The sequence below is a fragment of the Hylobates moloch genome, unplaced genomic scaffold, assembly GCF_009828535.3.
Source record: "Hylobates moloch isolate HMO894 unplaced genomic scaffold, HMol_V3 SCAFFOLD_17, whole genome shotgun sequence".
Classification (NCBI taxonomy): Eukaryota; Metazoa; Chordata; class Mammalia; order Primates; family Hylobatidae; genus Hylobates; species Hylobates moloch.
The window spans coordinates 81,405,684-81,426,029 of NW_026652292.1; the positions used below are offsets into that span (position 1 = coordinate 81,405,684).

The 20,346-nt window shown below is 56.4% G+C and overlaps 1 protein-coding gene across 5 annotated transcripts in view; it reads right to left on the reverse strand.

Moving 5' to 3' along the window:
* Positions 1 to 7,017: 7,017 nt before the first annotated feature.
* Positions 7,018 to 20,346, reverse strand: part of SH3BP2 (SH3 domain binding protein 2) — a 43,464-nt gene continuing 30,135 nt past the window's right edge. For 3 of the 5 annotated variants that reach the window (XM_032136069.2, XM_058430209.1, XM_058430210.1), the window contains 12 exons: positions 20,084 to 20,186; positions 18,399 to 18,516; positions 17,972 to 18,042; positions 16,664 to 16,752; positions 16,343 to 16,411; positions 13,869 to 14,523; positions 12,344 to 12,452; positions 12,045 to 12,100; positions 11,612 to 11,693; positions 10,972 to 11,031; positions 10,192 to 10,325; positions 7,018 to 9,608 (listed from right to left, as the gene is read on the reverse strand). In XM_032136069.2, the coding sequence (XP_031991960.2) occupies positions 9,590 to 9,608; positions 10,192 to 10,325; positions 10,972 to 11,031; positions 11,612 to 11,693; positions 12,045 to 12,100; positions 12,344 to 12,452; positions 13,869 to 14,523; positions 16,343 to 16,411; positions 16,664 to 16,752; positions 17,972 to 18,042; positions 18,399 to 18,516; positions 20,084 to 20,186 (1,565 nt within the window). In that variant the 3' untranslated portion in view covers positions 7,018 to 9,589. Of the gene's footprint in view, positions 10,326 to 10,971; positions 11,032 to 11,611; positions 11,694 to 12,044; positions 12,101 to 12,343; positions 12,453 to 13,868; positions 14,524 to 16,342; positions 16,412 to 16,663; positions 16,753 to 17,971; positions 18,043 to 18,398; positions 18,517 to 20,083; positions 20,187 to 20,346 lie in introns of all 5 variants that reach the window. The other 2 variants (XM_032136073.2, XM_032136068.2) reach the window with 1 other exon arrangement.

Consider the following 20,346-nt stretch of genomic DNA (forward strand, 5'->3'; position numbering starts at 1 on the left):
GCAGCCCAACAACGCGCCGTCCCATAGGCCAAGCCGTGCAGCACTTCCGAGCAACGTACCCTGCGATTGGTGGAACCCATGAGGGGCGGGTCCCCTGCGGGCAGGGCGATTGGACCCGCCAGGCCCGCCTCGGGGCGACCCCGCCGGGGCCTGCGGAGGCTCAGGGTGCCGCGCGGAGTGCACCCTGGCCGGCAGCTTCGGGCGCCAGGTCATGGCTTCACGATGACCAGGTCGGCTGCGGCGAGCCCCTGCCGGGTCCGCTGGACGCGGTTTCATTGTGACTGACCGCCGGAGGGGCTGTCGGAGCCCGGGGACCCTGCCCCCCCCCCGCCGCCCGCCCAGCGCACTCCCCCGGCCGACGGGCCCTGCCCCGCGTGGCCCCGCCTTGTGCCGTCCCCAGGCCGAGTTTTGGGGCCCGGGTGGGGTCAGGGCAGCAGGGCTTGTGGACCCCGATAAGGCTCCACAGAGGACAACTGCCTGGCACCTGGGCCCGGCCTGCGGGTGTTGAGGGGACGAGCGAGCACCAGCCACCTCCGCACAACCAGGGAGTGAGCCTGCGGGGCTTTGGCAGGACCAGCCTCAGACCAGCACCTTCCCGCACACTGTCCCTCCTGCTGGCGCATCTGACACCCAAAAAAACCAGCGAGACAAATGGGCACGGCTGCTTGTCCTCTTGACACCCATAGAAAGCTGAGGTCCAGAGCTGGGCAGTGGCGGAAGACTGTGGAATCCACACCTCCCTGCCCAGCAGGAGCCTCTGTGACATTGCCCCACAGACCCCTGTTCTAACCATTTCTGTTGGACGTTGGCTTTTCCAAGATGAGTTTTCTGGCAAGATCACAATTCTGTCTCATTCACTTCTGCTTCCCATAGTTAATCACTAGGGAAACGCAAATCAAAACTACTGTGGGATACCACTTAACATTCATTAGGATGGCAGTTGAAGAAGCGGGGAGTTGGGCGCAGTGGCTTCAGCCTAAAATCCCAGCACTTAGGGAGGCAGAGACAGGAGGATAGCCTGAGCCCAGGAGTTGGCAGACTTGACTGGACGACATAAGGAGACCCTGTTCTCTACAAAAACGAGAAGAAGAAAAAAAGTTTCAAGGTGGGAGGAGAAGGAGGAAGAAGAGGAAAAAAAGAAAATAAGTGTTGGCAAAGATGCGGAGAAGTTGGAACCCTTTGTGCATTGCTGACGGGAATGTAAAATGGTGTCGCTGCTGTGGAAAACCGTAGAGTGGTTCCTCAAAAAATTAAACGTAATTACCACATAATCCAGCAATTCCACTTCTGGATATATACCCGAAAGAAATGAAAACAGCTATTTGTACCATGTTCATAGCAGCATTATGCAGAGAAGGAAATTCTATTTATTGGGATTTTGTGCTTTTTTTTTTTTTTTTTTTGGAGACAGGGTCTCACTCTGTCGCCCAGGCTGGAGTGCAGTGTTGCAACCATGGCTCACTGCAGCCTTGACCTCCTAGGCTCAAGGGATCCTCCTGCCTCAGCCTCCCAAGTAGCTGGGACTACCAGCACGTGCCAACATGCCTGGCTAATTTTTTGTTATTTTTTGTAGAGACGGGATCTCACTGTGTTGCCAGGGCTGGTCTCAAACTCCTAGGCTCAAGCAATCTTCCCAAATCCAAATTCAGCCTCCCAAAGTGCTGGGATTACAGGCATAAGCCCATAAACCACGATGTCTGGCCAAAAGGAAGGAAATTCTGACGCATGCTACAACATGGATGAACACTGAAGACATGCTATGTGAAATAAGCCAATCACAAAAAGATAAATGTATGATTCCACTGTATGAGGTGCCTAGAGTAGTCAAATTCAGAGAAACAGGAGGTAGAATGGTGGTTGCAAAGGGCTGGAGGAATGGGGATTTAGTGTTTAATGGGTACAGAGTTTAAACTTGGGGTGATGAAAAAGTTCTGGAGATGGATGGTGGTGATGGCTGAACAATAATATGAATATTCGCAAAGCCACGTAACTGTACACTTTAAAATAATTAAAATGATAAACTTTATAATATGAAAATTTTATCATAATAAAACAATTTTAAAGCTATTAAAATATTCCTTCCTTTTCCAACTACAAAAAAAGAAAAAAGGTCCAGGCACGGTGGCTCTTGCCTGTAATCCTAGCAATTTGCAAGGCCAAGGTGGGAGGATTGCCTGAGCTCAGGAGTTAAAGAGATCAGCCTAGACAACATGGCATAACACTGTCTTTACTAAAAATACAAGAAATTAGCTAGGCGTGGTGGCAGGCACCTGTAATTCCAGCTACTCAGGAGGCTGAGGCACAAGAATTGCTTGAACCCAGGAGATGGAGGTTGGAATGAGCCAAGATGGCACCACTGCACTCCAGCCTGGGTGACAGACTCTGCCTTAAAAAACAACAACAACAACAACAAAGAAATACTGTCTTAGAGTTTTAAAACATACAACAATAATATCAAGTAATGAGGGAGACCAATGAAAGTCACCTGAGGTCCTTATGTTGTCCAGGAGGAGGATAGAAGTATTTATTAGTTAACTCTAGACCTCAATAAGAATAGAGTGTTTAACTTTCTAACTAGGAGAAGAGGGGTAATGAAATTTGTGTTAAGTTGCTCAATCCCAAAGAAGGGGAAAAGGAGAGAAAAGGGAGGAAAAGAACACAAACACAAGTGAGACAATATGTAGCATAAAATAAGATGGTAGATTTAATTACATTAAATACACAATGGACAAAATGCTCCAGTTAAAAGACAAGGTGTGTTTTATATGCTATTAACAAACAAAACAATGAAATTAAAAATACACAATTTACAAGAGACTAAAAGAAACATAAAATATTTACAAATCAAACTTAAGATGAGCAAGACCACAATGGACGAAATTATAAAATCCTATGGGTAAACCTTCAAGAAGACCTAAATGGATAGAGACGGAGACCATGTTCATGAATCAGAATATTCAATATTGTAAAGATGTCAATTTTCCCAAAACTGATTGATAGCTATAATAGATTCCCGGCCGGGTGCGGTGGCTCACGTTTGTAATCCCAGCACTTTGGGAGGCCGAGGCGGGCAGATCACTAGGTCAGGAGATCGAGACCACGGTGAAACCCCGTCTCTACTAAAAATACAAAAAATTCGCCGGGCGTGGTGGCGGGCGCCTGTAGTCCCAGCTACTCGGAGAGGCTGAGGAGGAGAATGGCGTGAACCCGGGAGGTGGAGCTTGCAGTGAGCCGAGATTGCGCCACTGCACTCCAGCCTGGGCGACAGAGCGAGACTCCGTCTCAAAAAAAAAAAAAAATAGATTCCCAAACTATCAAGTGCATCATTGTTGTTGGAACTGACAAGCTGATTTTAAAACTTACATGGGAGAAAAACCTTACATGAAAATACAAAGAGCCACAATAGTCAAGACACTCTCAAAGAAGAAAAATAAGGTGGAAAGGACTTACTTTATCAGATGTCAATACATAATTGATAATGATGAAGATAGCTTGATATCAGCACAAGAACAGACAGACTAATGGAACAGAGGAAAGAATCCAACAACATATCTACATATATGTGGACATATGACAGAGATGGCATTGCAGATGGGCGCAGAAAGTTAGATTATAAACAATGATAGGTGTGTAACCCTACAGAGAGAAGAAAATGAAAGTGAATCCTTACCTCACACCATATGCAAAAAACAAATCTAGGTGAATTAAAGGCCTAAATATGAAATTTAAATTTGTAAGGATTTCAGAATATATAATCTAAGAGACTATCTTCATGACCTTGGATTGGAAATAATTTCAGTGTTTTTTGTTTGTTTGTTTTTGAGATAGGGTCTCACTCTGTCCTCACAGGCTGAAGTGCAGTGGCACAATCACAGCTCACTGCAGCCTTGACCTTCTGGGCTCAAGCAATCCTCTCACCACAGCCACCCGAGTAGCTGGGACTACAGGCACGCACCACCATGTCCAGCTAATTTTTGTATTTTTTGTAAAGATGGTGTTTCGCCATGTTGCCCAGGTTGGTCTCAAACTCCTGAGCTCAAGTGATCTTCCTGCCTCTGCCCCCAGCATTACAGGTGTGAGCCACTGTACCCAGCCTGGAAAGAATTTCTTAAGTCACAAAAAGCATTAACCAAAATGAAAACACTGATCAATTCAACTGCATTAAAAATAAGAACTGGCAGGCACAGTGGCTCATGCCTGTACTCCTAGCACTTTGGGAGGACAAGATGGGAGGCTCATGGAGTCCAGGAGTTTGAGACCAGCTGGGGCATAGTGAGATCCTATATCTAAAAAAAAAATAAAATTATCTGGACGTGGCAGTGTGTGACTGTAGTTCTGGCTACTCGGGAGGCTGAGGTGGGAGGACTGTTTAAGCCCAGGAATTGAGGCTGCAATAAGCTGTGATTGTGCCATAACACTCCAGCCTGGGTGACAGAGCAAGACCTTGTCTCAAAAAACCCTGAAAAACAAAAAAGGACACCATAAAGAGTCAAGCCAGAGTTAGAGAAGATATTTGCAATACACGTTATGGATAATATCAAGACTATATAAAGAATTATTAGATTAATAAGAAAAAATCTGGTAGCTCACGCCTATAATCCCAACTTTGGGAGGCTGATGCCAGCAGATCACTTGAGCTCAGGAATTTGAGAGCAGCCTGGGTAACATGATGAAACCCATCTCTACTTAAAAATACAAAAAATTAGCTAGGCTTGGTGTTGTGGGCCTGTGGTCCCAGCTACTTGGGAGGCTGAGGTGAGAGAATCACCCGAGCCTGACTCAAGGCTGCAGTGAGCTGAGATCACACCACTGCACTCCAGCTGGGGCGATGGAGTGAGACCCTGTCTAAAAAAAAAAAAAAAAAGAAAAGAAAAGAAAAAGAAAAAGACAACACATTAAAAAATGGGCAAAAGATGATAGACACTTCACAGGAGATAAAATCAAAATGGTTAATAAAAACATAAAAATATGCTCAATCTCCTTAGTAATTAGCTAAATGCAAATTAAGGCCATAACTATACACATCACCAAACTGGCAAAAGTGAAATGTCTGACAAGGATGGGAAGGCAAGGGAATTCTGTTTTACTGCTGGTGGGCACATAAACTAGAACAATATTTAGAAAGATCTTCATACCCTAGAACCCAGAAGTCAGACTCCTGAGTACAAACCCTAGGAAAATTTGTGCACCATTTGCAAAAAACACACATGCATCAGACATAGACAAAATTGTTGCTAGCAGCATTGTGTGTAATTACCCCAAACTAGAAACAAACCAACTGTCCATCTACAGCAGGCATGTCCAATCTTTTGGCTTCCATGGACCATACTGGAAGAACTGTCTTGGGTCATGCATAAAATACACTACCACTAACTATAGCTGATGAGCTAAAAAAAAAAAAAACCCACAAACAAAAATCTTTATAATGTTTTAAGAAAGTTTACAAATCTGTGTTGAGCCACATTCAAAGGCATCCCGGGCTGCATGCATTGGACAAGCTTGACTGACAGTAAAATGAATCTGTGAACTATGATACAGCCAGACAATGGAATTTTTTAGCAATGAACATGCACAAACTATACTACACACAGCGACATGAATAAATCTCACAGACATAATAATGAGCCAAAGAAGCCAGCTGCCAGAACTTGCATCTGTGTGATTCAAGAGGATAAAGCACGGAAACAGGAAAATACTGCAATGGCTGCATAATTGGGTGTTGAAGACTTTTTAGAAAAACAAGAACAGAGAGGCCGGAAGTGACACTGTGAGGGGAGGGCATTTGGGTGCTGGCAAAACTATTTCCTGACAGAGGCTGCAGATGTTCACTTCCTAACAGTGTGTTAGGTTGTGCATTTATGTTTTATTCACTTTTCCGTATGTTGTTTTATTCTGCAGGAAATGAATGAAAAAGAGATTCTGCCTCAGCTCTGAGCCCCTCAGAGCGCGGCCAGGGATGAAGCAGACGGCAACGCCAGGGCAGCTGTCCGGCAGCCTGGAATGCCTGCGAAGTTTCCTAGGGGTCCGAAGGAGGGTAGACGGGTAGGGGTCTGCTCTGTACCCATCAAATCTCCCTTCAGTGAGAATGGTTGGAAGATGGCTTAAAAGGGATCACCACTCACACACATTTCTGAGGTGGTGGGGGTTGTCTGTCAAGCATCTTCACGGGGTCACTGCCCCCTCTTCCCCAAGGACAGGCGTCCTCCTGGTGCTGCCCCCTCGGCAGGCAGTCTATTTAGGTGGAGGGAACAGGGCGTGCAGGCAGAGATAGGGCAGGGTGTGTGTGCGAGGTGCCCAGCGAGGGGCTTGATGCTGCTGGGTCACAGAAACAGAGACTGTGGCCCTTCCCCCATTCCCCTCCTCTAGAGACGAGCACAGCCCTCCCATGTTCCTGGTATGACCCTGGTGTCCTACGCCATCCCTCTAGCGCCTGGATCACCCTCAAAAGCCTTTTCCCTGCTGAGCTTCAATCTGCCTTTCTATGAAATGGCCCCAGTAAGCCCTGCCTGCCTCAGGGAACTAAGCCGCAGGTCCCAGGACCCCCCTCCCCCAACACCCACCCTCGCCCATCCTGAGGTGCAGGAAGCACCTTCCTGGGGCTGCGCTGAGCCCCAGCCAGCAGCTGAGCTCCGCACAGCATGGCTCAGAAGCAGCAGTAGGAACTGAGGCTTCTTCTGGTTCTAAAAACATCTTTTCAAGGCTGGGCGCAGTGGCTCGCGCCTGTAATCCCAGCACTTGGGAGGCCAAGGTGGGAGGATCAGTTGAGGTCGGGAGTTCAAGACTAGCCTGGCCAACATGGTGAAACCCCGGTTCCACTAAAAATACAAAAATTTGGCAGGCACCTGTAATCCCAGCTACACGGGAGGGTGAGGCAGGAGAACTAATTGAACCCTGGAGACTTGCAGTGTGAGCCGAGATCTCGCCAATGCACTCTAGCCTGGGCAACAGAGTGAGACTCTGTCTCAAAAAAAAAAGAAAAAAAAATATTTTCACAATAAAAATCTTTATTAACGGAAGGCACGGTGCTCACCACAGTCCTTCGGATGGAACCACGGGAAGAGAAGAAGCATGTTTCACCCTGGGCTCGGGGTGCTTCCCGAAGCCACTGGGGCCCTTTTCCCAAGCCCCAGAACTGAGCCCACCTCAACTCATCTTGAAGGCAGGCATGTCAGTAGTCCTCTCGAAGCCTCAGTTTCCCTACCTATAAAACGAGGAAGCAGGACTGCCCCCACGGCAGGGCCTAGGCCTCCCTCAAAGACCCAGAGGGCAACGCAGGGTGAGTTAGGGCAGTTTCACTCCCCAGTGCTGTGGCCCCGTTGGCTGAGTGAAAGCACCTCCAGAACCCTAACCCTAGCCCTGGGAGCCAGGCAGAGACCCCCACAATGACCATCAAAGGCCGTGAGGGGTGGCAGGGAGCCTGGCAGGGAGCCAGGCAGGGGCCAGGGTCTAGGCTCAGAGCACTGAAGGACAGATAGGGTCACATGCCAGTTAGTGGCAGAGGTGGGACTTGAACCCAGGCCTCTGTGAGACTTGGTTCTCTCACCTGTAAAATGGGTCTAACAGCAGCTGCTTCTCCAAGCAAATGATGTCAAGTACCCAGCTCGGCACCTCACAGATGTGCTCAGTAAATGGTAATCCCAACCCTACAACCTTATATGTGGACTAGAACATTTATGGCAAGTCTCGGGAGGTCGTGGCGAACCCCTCATGGCTCCTTCTTCATGCTGGAGGACCATGGCCTGCCCCCTACCCCACCCCAACACACTCTTGAAGCTGAGGCCCTCGACCTGGAGCAGCTCACACAGAGGTGGACAGCTGTGCTAGCAGGTGCAGAGTCTGGGAGGCGAGGCTGGACCAGGGCCCCAGCTGGGCTTCGGGTAACCACAGACCTCAGCTGTCCAGTTGGCCAGAGGGACCCATCACCTGGCTCTGGGCCCCAGGATGCTTTAGCCACTTGAGCCGGCTCCAGGTGACCGTGTAAATGAGATAAAGCAAAGGTGTCCTGGAGTGCACCACTCACTAGCTCAGCATCCCAGGCACCAGGCTGGAAACCACATCTCTCACCCAATCCTCCATTTAAAAATTTTACAGGAAGTGGCCAGGCACAGTGGCTCACGTCTGTAATTCCAGCACTTTGGGAGGCTGAGGTGGGCAGATCACTTAAGGTCAGGAGTTCGAGACCAGCCTGGCCAACATGATGAAACCCCGTCTCTACTAAAAATACAAAAAATTAGCCAGGTGTGGTGGCAGGCGCCTGGAATCCCAACTACTCGGGAGGCTGAGGCAGGAAAATCGCTTGAACCGGAGACACGGAGGTGGCAGTGAGCGGAGATCATGCCACTGCATTCCAGCCTGGGCAACAGGGTGAGACTACACCTCAAAAACAAAAAACTAAAATAATAAAATTTTACAGGAAGAGAAACTATGGCCACAATGGGGAGTGGCATGACTCCCTAAGCGAGTTCAGGTCAGACAGGGCAAAGAATTCTGACCGCAGGGAGGAGGAATGGCTGGTTTTCCAGAGATCGATCAGAACAACAGAAGCTCCCTGTGCTCCAGCCTCAGCTGTGGTGCACCGACCTCTCACCCCAGGCAGGTTGAAGAGGAAACCCCTGCAGAGGTGGCCTTGGACACCTGGTTCCTGGAAGCAGCTGGCTGCCGTCATCCACAGGGCCTGCAGTGCCACCGCACCCTATGGCCCCCTAGGGCCACAGCCTCCCACATCCGCTAACCAGCCTCATCACTTGTTTCCACCAGCAAACCACAGGCCCCCAGAACACACCCGGGGGAAGGAGGCCGCAGGACCTTCTTCCCCAGTCAGTTACTGTCAGTGGGCACAAGTGCTGGCCTCAGTTTAGGTTTCCCTGACATAAAGTGCTAAGAAAAATCACAAGGATCCTAGGGTCCCTGCCAGCCCCGACCTCCCCGAGTCTGTTTCATTAAAAATCCAGCCTGGAAGGTGTGCCAGGGAGAGTGACCTGCTGGAACTCCATGGCAGAAAGTAAGGGGATGGATTGGGGCTGGGCCTGAGCCAGGTATTGCCTGGAGGACTTGGGCATCTGGGTACCACCGTCCCTACCCACCCCTGGCCTTCTTAGGGCCCACTGTTCCCGTCCCATCATAGCTGTCACTTCCTCCAAAAAATCTTCCTGGAGCCCCCAGTCCCTGCACACCCAGCTGCCCTGGACACTGTGCCGTAAGCACCTCATACCCAGCTATCCCCAGACTGGGCTGTGAACTCAGCCAGGCCAGAGGCCCCTGTCTGGAATGGGACCAGGCATGCAGGAGGTACCCAGTAACCGCTCGCTAATGCACGGAATGAAGCAGCTGTAGCTGCAGGGCTTTCTAGCTCTGTAGCCCACTCAGTGTATGCAAGTTCTGGAACGGGGACAGCCACTCAGGAGGTACCCAATAACCATGCACTAATGCAGGGAATGAAGCAGCTGTAGCTGCAGGGCCTTCTAGCTCTGCAGTGGCACTGCCCTGGCCTGACCTGAGGCAGCAGAACTGGTGTGTGGGGTGTGGGCTCCCAGCCCAGACTGCCCAAGTTTGGGTCCTGATCTGTTACTCGCTGTGCACTCTGGGGAAGTCACTCAGTGACCTGCACCCTGGAAGACAAGACAACCAACTGTTGGGGTTCCTGGGTACTGCTGCAGTCACCACTTGGACATCAGCGTGGGTACCCAGTAAGCTGGTAATCCCCTCCTTCCCAACCAAGCCCCAGCCACCAAGGCAAAGCTCATTGCTGCTTTATTGGAGGCAACAGCCCCTACTGGAGCCTGTGTCTTAGCGTTCCTGGGGGTCCCAGGGCCAGCCCTGGCCCCCACCTAGCTGCCCTGGCCCTGCCTGGCTCCCAGCCCACTGCGGGGTGAGTGTGATGGGGGGGCCAGTGTTCCTGTCCTTGGAGCCCAGGCACGGCTTGGTCCTGGGTTTCTGGGGTTGGGACAGGGCAAGTTAGTGTGGGGCAACAGAGTCCCCTCGTCCTCTGGAGCCTGGAGCCTGGTCCAGCCCTGGAACCCAGCCTGCTGGATGAGACTGGCTGGGTCCTACGAGACATCCATCACAGAGGCCCTAGGCAAGCGCGGCCTTGCTCCTGCCCACCCTCCCATGTGGGCCCGTGTCCATCTGTGTGGCCTGGAGTCAGGGCCCCTGTGACTGCCTTGGCCTGGCAGCCACACAGGCTGGCATCACCTAGGCCCGGTGTAGCCGTAGGGGTGCCGCAGCAGCAGGCTCTGGTGGCTGGGCAGCACGTGGGTGTGGTAGTGCTCCACCATGCTGCCCACACTCACAAACAGGACCTCGCCCTCCAGGTAGAACTTAGAGTCCTGTGGGGGAAGAGAGGGGGAGCGTCAGCAGGGCCAGGCCACTCTGTGGCTCTAGGCCTCAGTCTCCCCATCTGTAAAACAAGGCAGCAGCAGCAACAGCGGTATCGCCAGGCCGGCCCCTGGCTGTCAGTGGTGCCCCCGAGGTGGCCTCCGCATCAGGTCTGTACACTCCATGTTCCCACCTCACTTCCCCTCCATCCTCCGTGTCCAGGAGCCTGCACCCAGAGTGCTTCAGACAAGGTCAGGAAATGAACCTAGGCCAGGCACGGTGGCCCACGTCTGTAATCCCAGCACTGTGGGAGGCCAAGGTGGGAGGATTGCTTGAGCCCCAGAATTTGAAACCAGCCTGAGAAAGACAGTGAGACCCCTGTCCCCACAAAAAGAAAAAGACAAGACAAGCAACCCAGGGTCTAGGGCTGACCACCCATCCCCACTAGGGTCAGTGGAGGACAAAGGTAGGCCAGGAGAGGAGGGAGGCTGAGCAGGAGGGGTGGGGGGTGAGGGATGGTGGAGAGGAAGGGGAGGGCGGTATCCCGGAGGTGCCAGTCTCAGTCTACCCGCTGCCTATGCCCGATCAGGGAGATTCTGCCCTGCCCCTTGCCAGGCCATGCGGCCAGGGTCCCTGTCCCACTCGGAGCCGTCTCACCTTCTCAAAAATGCGATAGTTCCTCACTTTGTTAGAGGTTTCATCCCACACGACCAGGACCTACAGGAGGGAAGCAGGAGGCTGACGGCTCCCTGAGAAACAGCGCGACCAGCCTCGGGAGACCATGGGCTGGGGATGGGGGGGCAGAACCATCAAGGCTGGGTCCTGTGGCCCTCGGGGGTGGGGAGGGACTCCAGACCACCTGCACAGGGACAGCGGGGACGACACTGGCAGCCCTCAGAGAGCCTCTGATGAGCAACAGCTCATAACCACCAATAACCACTCCGACACACCCGGGAGAGCATGGCTCAGTGAGGTCACAACTTCACGCTCGGAGGGACACGGGCAGACCTGGCGTTCCCACTGCCCCATGTGGCCTCCCCGACCCCAGAGCATGAGCCCTACCCCACCCAAGTCCTGGCCCCCACTGGGAGGTGGCCATCATTGCCCCCAATTTGCAGATGGAGATCTATTAGGGAATAGATTGGAGGTTGCTGCTGGGCAGAGAACACCAAGTAAGAGTCCACAAGGGGAGTGGTATAGGAAGTGTGGGGTCCTGGGCCCACCCACAGCCTGGGTGTGTGGAGAGCCAGCGGGGCCAACCGCATGGGGCCCTGGGGCATCTTTCCCTGGCGCCTACCTTCCCGGACTTGGTAGAGGAGTTCCGGATGCAGTAGAGTCCATCCTGGGGCTCTCCCCGGGGGCTTGTAGCCTTGAATAGCCTAAAATAAGACAGTCATATTGGCGGGTGAGCCCTCCTCGGGCAGCTTTCACAGGCACCTTCCCGCCCCGCTCCCAAGCCTGGCTTTCTGTCCTCTCGCTGTTGTAGGTCTCAGGAGCTGAGCGTGTCGGGCTGCCGTGAGGCTGACAGAGCAGCCTAGCAGAGCCCTGGCCAGCCAGGGTGCCAGCTGGGCATGGGACAGAGCAGGGGGGTCCACTCCTCTGGTTCCTGCTGCACGCAGGGCCATGTACTTGTGCCAGCAACTCCCCAACACAGAAGCTAGTGAGAGGGACACAGAAGCAGGAAGCCGGGCACAGCGGGGGCCCCAGCACACACAGGGCTTTGTGCTGACCTTTCCACTTCGCAGGATTCCGTGGTGTTGATGAAGACCGAGTTGGGCAGTGGCACCTGCAAGAGGCTGACGGTGTCAGTGCCAACGTCGGAGTGATCCACCCGCACCACCACTCCCCGGATGGTGGCCACCTGGTGCCGGGATCCGGGGCTTTACACGGTGCTGTGTCCCCCTAGGATCCCGGGTTCTCGGGGGGTCCTTGCTCAGGACGGTCTGTGAGGGGCCGCCCTGGCCTATGGCTTTCCCACCACCTGTCCACCTACTGGCCACTGGGACCTGGGCTTGCTGCTCAGCCTTGCCTTCTCATAGTCCTCGTCCGAGTCATCCCCGCCAGCGTCAGCCTGCGAGGGTTGCCGGGGCTTTTCAAAGGAGAAGCTCCTGAAACTCTGCCCGTCGGGGGGTGATCGCCTGGAGGGGCAGGGAGAGGGAGGCAGGACCATTTCACTGTCAGACACGGGGCAGGCCAGCCTCTGCTCCCCTCCCTACTCCACCCTCTGTGTGAGGACGGCAAGCTGCCTGCTGTGGCCCCTGTGACCATAAAAGGCCCAGGACAACAGAGATCCGGGTAGGGCTCGTGCTGACTGCCCTGGGACAGCAGGAATCACCTGACACCTGAGTCAGGGGTGAGGGCTGCCACGGATGCTGGCAAGGGGGTCCAGAGTCCCCGAGCTCGGTGTCATCACACCGTCAACAAATGCTCTGGATGCTCGTGGGGAGGGGAGGTCCGGGCATGGCAAAATCACAGCCCACTCAGAGCCACAGGGGAGTGGACGTGAACTGGATGAACAATGCAATGTGACCCCAAAGGACTCCCGTGGTGTCCCTGCACGCCTCCCTGTGTGGCTAGCTGGTCCTGCTCAGCAAAGCCTCAAAGGCTCTAGGGAGGATTAACGGGCCACGCCAGCATGGGCGGCCAGCCTGTGGGTGAGCCTGAGCCCTGGAACCGCTATCCCCCCAGTCATGGAAAAACGTGACTTCCAAACGTCTGCAACTCTGCAGGCCTTGGTGAACTAGAACCAAGAGTGTGACAAGGGCTGCTCACAGGCACTTCCACACAGGCAGCAGGCATCTCAGAGGAGTTCGCAGAGCCCTGGGGGAAGGGCACTGTGGGCAAGGGCATTTGGGGGTGCGTGTGCCAGCCGGCACACCCATGCGAAACCTGCCCCTGCAGTTCCTGGACCCTTTGCCTGCCGGGCAAGGCAGGAAGCCCACCTGGGGTCCCAGATGCCTTTGACCACAGCCATTGGTGTAACTCTGTGGGAGCGGGGAGAAAACTGGTCTCCTGGCACTTCCCAGAAATAAAGCAGAAAGCATTTCAGCCGGACCACGCCCGTAATCTCTACACTTTGAGAGGCCGAGGCAGGCGGATCACTTGAGGCCAGGAGTTCAAGACCAACCCGGCCAACATAGTGAAACCCCGTCTCTACTAAAAATATAAAAATTAGCCAGGCGTGTTGGCAGGTGCCTGTAGTCCCAGCTACTTGGGAGGCTGAGGCAGGAGAATCACTTGAACCCCGGAGGCGGAGGTTGCAATGAGCTGAGATCACAACACTGCTCTCCAGCTTGGTTGCCAGAGTGAGATCCTGTCTCAAAAATTAAAAACAACACAAAGCATTTCCAGCAAGCTTCAGAGCTGAGTCCCGGACATGCTCCACGTTCCACCAAGGCGGACTGGAGGCATCAGGGAACCTTCCTACCCTTGCACCTGGTACCCCGTCGTGGGCTAAGAGTGCCGGGGGAGCGGGGTGGGCAGAGTGCCCGTCAGAGGCCAGGCCAGGGTCCCTGTAGCTGGAGGCAGGGCTTGCAGCCGCCACACAAACTCACTGGAGGTGGGGGAGCTGCGGCTTCTCTGGCCTGGGCAGGACTGCGGGCCGCGCTGTGGCCTCAGGCACTGGCAGCTTCAGCGCAGGAGGCCGGGGAGCCACAGGGGGCACAAAGAGTCCGGGCATGGCTGCCTCCCTTGGGGGGTCCTCTTCAGCTGTCTTCAGGAACTTGGGCTTGTTGGCTGGCACAGGTGGGGGCTCAGATGTGGGCGGTCCTCGGGGGGACAGGTGGAAGGACTTGAGTTTGTCACAGTTTCTGGAGGTGACAGCGGCCATGATGGCAGCACTGGAAGTGGAGCAGGCCCCGTGACCAGGGGTCCAGGGCTCCGGGCTCGGGCTGGCACTCTCCCGGAAGCAAGGGGGTTTCCGGAGGCCGGGTGCGGTGGGCATGGTGCCTGGAGGGGGGTCGCTCATCCTTCGGGGGGTAGCAGGTACCCTGGGGCAAGGCTCAGCCCGCCTCGGGCACAGCGGGTCCCTCTTGGAGTCCTCGGCAGCCAGGCCAACATCTGGGAGGCCGTGCTTAGGGGGTGGGGGTGGCAGCAGGGGACCGGGGCCCTTGGAGGTAAAGGAGTGGGCCCGGGGCATGTCGGAGAAGGCTGGCTTCCTGGGCGTGGGCACTGGGGGTGGTGGGTAAGCCGGTGGGTGCATCAGGGCATCTGCAGAGCAAAGAGACCCGGGTTGGACCCTGACAGAGACTGGGCCAACACTACCCTCTGCTGGCAGTGGTCAGCCAGGCCAACCAGGAGTGCAACCCATGGTAGGCCAATCCCACAGCCTGCCCACCCAGCAGCCCAGCACCCAGCACTCCCATCTTGCCTTCCCCAGGGTCCCAGACCACCCACCACCCCCAGCCCTCCCCATTCATCCTGCCTATGGCAGCCTGTGGACACTTCCTGAAGCCTAGAGGATACCTGAGGAGCCCATCAGGTTCCCAGAGGTGGAAGGAAGTGAAAGGAAGAGAATTCAAGGAGGATCTCAGGGCTTGGCCGGAGCGGGAGGGAGGACGGAATTCCCAAGGACAGGGGAGGGGAGCAGCTGGGAGGAAGGTGAAGGCCCGTGTTTGCTCAGAACACGTCCAGAAAGCTGGGAGATGCCAGGGGATGCAGGGTCAGGGAATGTGTGCAGAGTTCAGAAGTCCCAGCTGGACATGACTCAGAGCCGGCAGCCTGCAGATGACCCAGGCTGTCACCCAGGGAATTCGGGAGAGGAGTGAGGCCTGAGTCCCGGGCATCCCTCATGGGGCCAGCACAGGAGCTGAGGAGAAAGAGGGCCCCGGGAGCACGGGGTGCCTGGAGGACGGGCTGGCAAGGAACAGGGCAGGCGCCAGGCTGGTGTCGCTCAGGACTGAGCGCTGGAACTGGGAATGGGGAGGCCACAGGGGTCCTGGACGAGAAATGTTTTGGGGAGAGGATGAAGGGGGTACAGAGGGAGGGTGAGTGGAGCAGTAGCATGCAGGAGCACTGGTGGCTCCCCAGGCCTATGTCTAGCCTCACTGGGCCGCAGCTCAGGGCTGGGCAGACGGAGTCTGAGCTCACCAAGGCTTGGCCAGCCAGGCTAAGACAGAAGGCAGTAGTGTGTGGGCAAAGGCACAGGCATGGTGAACACTGTGAGACAAGAGCTTGGCATAGAGGGAAACTGAGGCAAGTGACCCGCAGATCCTGGTGGGCTGAAGGACTGTTGGCACTGGGACCCCAGAGGGAAGAAGGGAGGGAGCGGCAGGAGAAGAGGGGCTGGACCCGGGAGCCTGAAGGTGGGAGGGGATGGGAGGCAGAGACGATACGGGGTCAGGGGCTGGGGTCAGCAGAGGCCAGGTGAGTGAGGACAGGAGGCTGGAAAACAAGGAGGCAGGGCGGACGCAGGGAAAATGAAAGGATCAAGGATCAGCCCCAGACATGAGGAAATTGACAAGATGAGGGGGCTGGAGAGACAACAGGGAGGGAAGGAGGGAGGGGACAGAGGAGGACAGAGGCACGTCCTCCCCACCCAGCTCGTGCTTCCGTCATCCACGTGTGACCACCTGTATCAGCCCGTCTCCTTGACTAGGCCGTGTGCTGCAGGAGGTAGGTGGACACTGGGATGGGATGGGGTGGGGTGGGACGGGACAACGACCTGGCCTGCAGCAGTGTCCACACAAGCTGGCAGCCATGGGGACATGGACCTGCCCTGAGCCTGCGCGCTCCTCAACGTCCTTCCTTCCCCATGCTTAGCCCCCAGGGCCACCCTGGCTCCACCTGCCACTTATCGCCATGTGCCTGTCCCTCCTCCTGGGAGGTGGGAAGAGGAAATGAGCAGAGGTGGCAGCAGGTACACCTCTTCTGCTCCAATCCTCATGATACTTGGGACACAGCAGGGAAACGGAAGCCACCCAAAGCGCTACCTGGGCCAGCATCCCTAGCCTCGGAGGGGCTCTGCTCCCGGTCCCGGCCCCTGCTTCCCACGCACCCAGAGCTCCCCAGGCCCACCCGCCCCACCTACCCTCAAGCCTTCCGGGCTCCGGGGAGTCGGGCTCCATGTAGGAGTCATCCTCGTCGTCGTGCTCATAGTCTGCATGGGAGGGGTGGGCGGTGAGAGCCAAACCGGCCCAGGCCCAGTCTCTGAGCAATGCTCCATGCACGGGGCTGAGTCCAGGAGGCAAGGGGCAAGCACCCACTGGGAGGACTGTGAGGCCAGAGCAAGGAGCACAGCCGAACACACCTCCCTCTCCTCCACAGCGGCCAAGAGGAGGGCTGGGCCCCTCACTATCGGAGGCCAGGTGGGGAGAGGCGGACGGGCAGTGGACGCGGAGAAAGACCTCACCTTCACTGTCCGTGGGGTACGGGGAGAGGCTGATATCCACAGGCCGCTCGACTGCGCCATAGAAGCTGTCTGTGTCCGAGCTGGAGTCGCTGCAATGCAGGGTGCGTCGGGGCGGACGGTGAGCACCAGGCCTGGGAGGTCCCTTGATGCTCACACAAAGGTATACACAGGCACACGCGGATACACGGACAGATACATAGATGCACGCACGGATACGCTGACAGACACATGCACACATGGATACACTGACAGACACACACATGCACACACAGATATGCTGACAGACACACAGATGCACACATACACACATATGCACACGCAGATAAGCTGACAGACACACAGATGCACACGCAGGAACACAGGCACACAGACATGGATATATATACACAAAGACACAAGGACACGTGCAGACATGTAGACACACAGACACAAGGACTCCGTCACACAGACATGGAAGTACACAGATAAACACAGATACAGGACAAGCACAGATGTTCACACACAGACACGGAGCAACACGCGGACACGCACAGACACGGAGCAACACGCGGACACGCACACACAGTTACAAGGACAGACACAAGAACTGGAGGCTGTGGTGCCTCCACTAGGTGCCCCTCCTGGCCCACAAGGATGGCCGCCCTGACTGTGCCCACGTCTCCACCTGCTCCTGCCTCAAGAAGGCTTGGGCGACTCTGGGCTGGGCCCGAGGCAGGACAGCTTGGACCAGGGGCCAGGAGCTCGGGGTCAGGCAGGGACCTGCAGGGCAGCCTTGGCTGTGCCCAGCCCTCCCTGGGCCTCCTGTCCCCACCTGTGAAAGGACAGGAAGGTTTGTTCCCTCCACGCCGTCTCGGGCCAGGCAGTCCCAATCCAGAGAGTATCTGCTGCACGTTGGGCCAGCTCACGGGGGAGGCTGCCAAGGCTCAGACTGCCCAGCGGCGCCCCGCCGGGAGATTCATTCTGGTCTCACTCTGAGTGAGCCAGGGTGGGCGTAGGGGGCTAGGAACCCAAAGTGCCCAGCTGCTGCCATGCCAGGCCTCCCTGGTGGCGGGCGTATAAACACACATGATCCCCTAACAGGAACTACCCATGGTGGCAACACAGAAACAGATGTGACAAGATGGGGCTGGAGGTAGACAGGGGCAGAGAGATGCATGCACACCCATACCCGCAGCCCAGCTGGCACCTACAGGAAACCCTTAAGGAGGGAATTCTATGCCAAGCCCGGGGCTGGGAGGCGGACACCTGGGTCAGGCCCAGGCGCCCCAGGGACCCTCACTGCCCGGTACGTCCCGGGCCCAGGCTCACCTGGTATCCAAGGGCAGGTCTTTCTTTTCGTGGAAGTGGCCAATCTCCCTGCGCAGCAAGGCCATCCAGCTCTGCAGGTCAGCGGGGCTGTGGTGGGCACGGTGCCACCAGGGTGGGCCTCACCACACCCCTCCACCCTCACTGCCCTGCCTGCTCTGCTGTGACTCCCAAGGTCAGGGGAGGCGACCCAGCTGGATACAACATGGCTGTGTGGCTCCCCTCAGCCCACAGGGGCACCTCCCAGGACAGCATGTTCCTTGTGTGGGCGCTGGCACCAGGCTCTGGGCATGGGGATGGGGCCGAGGCGGCGCCCACCCAGCTGCCTGTGTCCCGGCCACACCTTCTCCTTGCCCGGGGCGCGCCCCAGGACCAGAGAGCCCCCAAGGCGGGTCCAGCCTGGTGCCTGCAGGCCCACACCCCCAGTCACCTTGCGCTCGTCCTCGGAGGAGGCCGAGAAGAACCACGTGCGGTGCTTCTTGCTGATGTGGATGATCTTGAAGGGGAAAACGTTGTTGGACGTGGTCTCCTCCGCCGCCCGCATCACCCTGGGGGCACAGCGCCAGGGGTCACGGCCTGGTTCACAGCTGTAGGGATGGCCTTCCCACAGCCCCCACCCGTGAACGCGTCTTGGCACCAGCACCACGCCCCAACGGAAGAGGGCAGATCTGGGTGGGCCCTGGCTGCTGATGCTCCAGGTAGTGAGCTTCATGCCCAGGAAGGCGTAAGGGGGCATGGAGGAGTGTGGAAGAGGGGTGCTGGGTGGGCTTCCTGGGAGCAGCAGTGCACAGGAGACAAGGACAAACCTGCCTCGATGCCTGCCAATGCCACTTTACATGGACGCCACCCTCCCACCTCTGGCCCCATTTGCCCAGGCCTGCTTGGCCTGCCTGGGGGACCCCACAGGGCTCCGTGCCCCTGCGGCCCAGCAGCAGCCCTGAGTGCATTTCAGGGAATGACTCGTGCCTGCTCTGTGGCTCACTCACACAGCCAGGATGTGGGGTTTGCGCTGAGTTTATCATGTGGGGCACCCTGCCGGCCAGGCACCGGGGCAGGTGCACTTATACGGCTCATAAGAGCCTGGCCAAAACCCCTCAGGCCCAGCATTCCCTGATGGGCTAGACAATTCCCTGGGGCATGATTGCATCTGCCACTGGGCCCAGGGTTCATGGCATCGCTGGCACATGCTGGAGGCCAGAAGGCGCTGTGTCTATCTGCAGAAAGGGAATGACCTTCCCCAGGGGACCCCAGAGCTCTGTGCCAGCCTGGGGGCCTGGCACCGGGCTGGGTGCTCTAGCAAGGCTGCCCAACCAGGCCTGTGGCCAGGGTGCAGGCCAGGGCCTAGAGTCACTCCGAAGGTCCCAGTCCCACTACTGATACCATGTGACCCTTGGTTCCTCATAGGCAGGAGGGGCTGGGCCCTTAAGGGATGGTAACAGGCATAGATAAATGCTGTGGGGTGCAGGGCTCCAGTGGGGTAGCACCCAGAACCAGAGCTGGGTGCCAGCATTAACCTTTTGTGTGGGCCCCAGGCCATGGGCTGTGCCAGTGCACTCCCCCACCCACCTGCCACCTGGCCACCGCCCACCTGCCTGTTAGTGCAGAAGGCCCTCCAGGGCAGCTCATGGCCCATCACTGGATAGAGCCCAACCCAGGACATGCGTGAAGCTGGAAACTGATCCCGGCCTGGGAGGACCCTGGAGCAGGGAATCCTGGGGCCCGGCCTGTGTTTGGGACAGGGCCTGGGCTGGCTGGGGTCTGGGCTGCCTGGAAAGAGGTCACGGTGGGTGAAGGGGCAAGGCGGGGAGGGAGGAGAGATGCAGAAGTCACTAGGTGGTGGCCGAGTGGAGACTCTGGAGAGCAGGCTGTCCAGGCCTGTGGGACCTGTGCACAAAGCCACAGGAAGACCCTGGCACACCCGAGGTCCTGGGCCTGAGGGCAGGACACGCGGAGAGGGCGAGGCACTGTGGAGGCTGGGCAGGGGATGGGCACGAAGGCTGCTTTGGGAAAGCACTTTCCTTGGATGGGAATAAGGGGCAGGCCCAGCTGGGGATCTGCTGGGAGAGACCCGCTGGCTGTGGGGGCCCAAGGTCAGCAGGCAGGTCGGGCACTTACCGGTTATAGCCACTCAGGGAGAAGGCGCCCTGCGGAGAGGCGGAGGTGCTACTCTTGAAGTAGTAGACGCAGCGTTTGTGGATGATGACAAAGCGCAGGGGCCCTGTGGGAGGTGGCAAGGGCAGGAGGGTGAGCCTGGAGGGGCGGCTGCCAAGACCCACTGTGAGGACCCTCCCCAGGGCAACTTGGGGCCCGGCCTCCTGCCTCCAAGCTTTACCAAATGGAAGAGTAGGAAGCAAGGCTGGCATGCTGCCCCCTCCCCA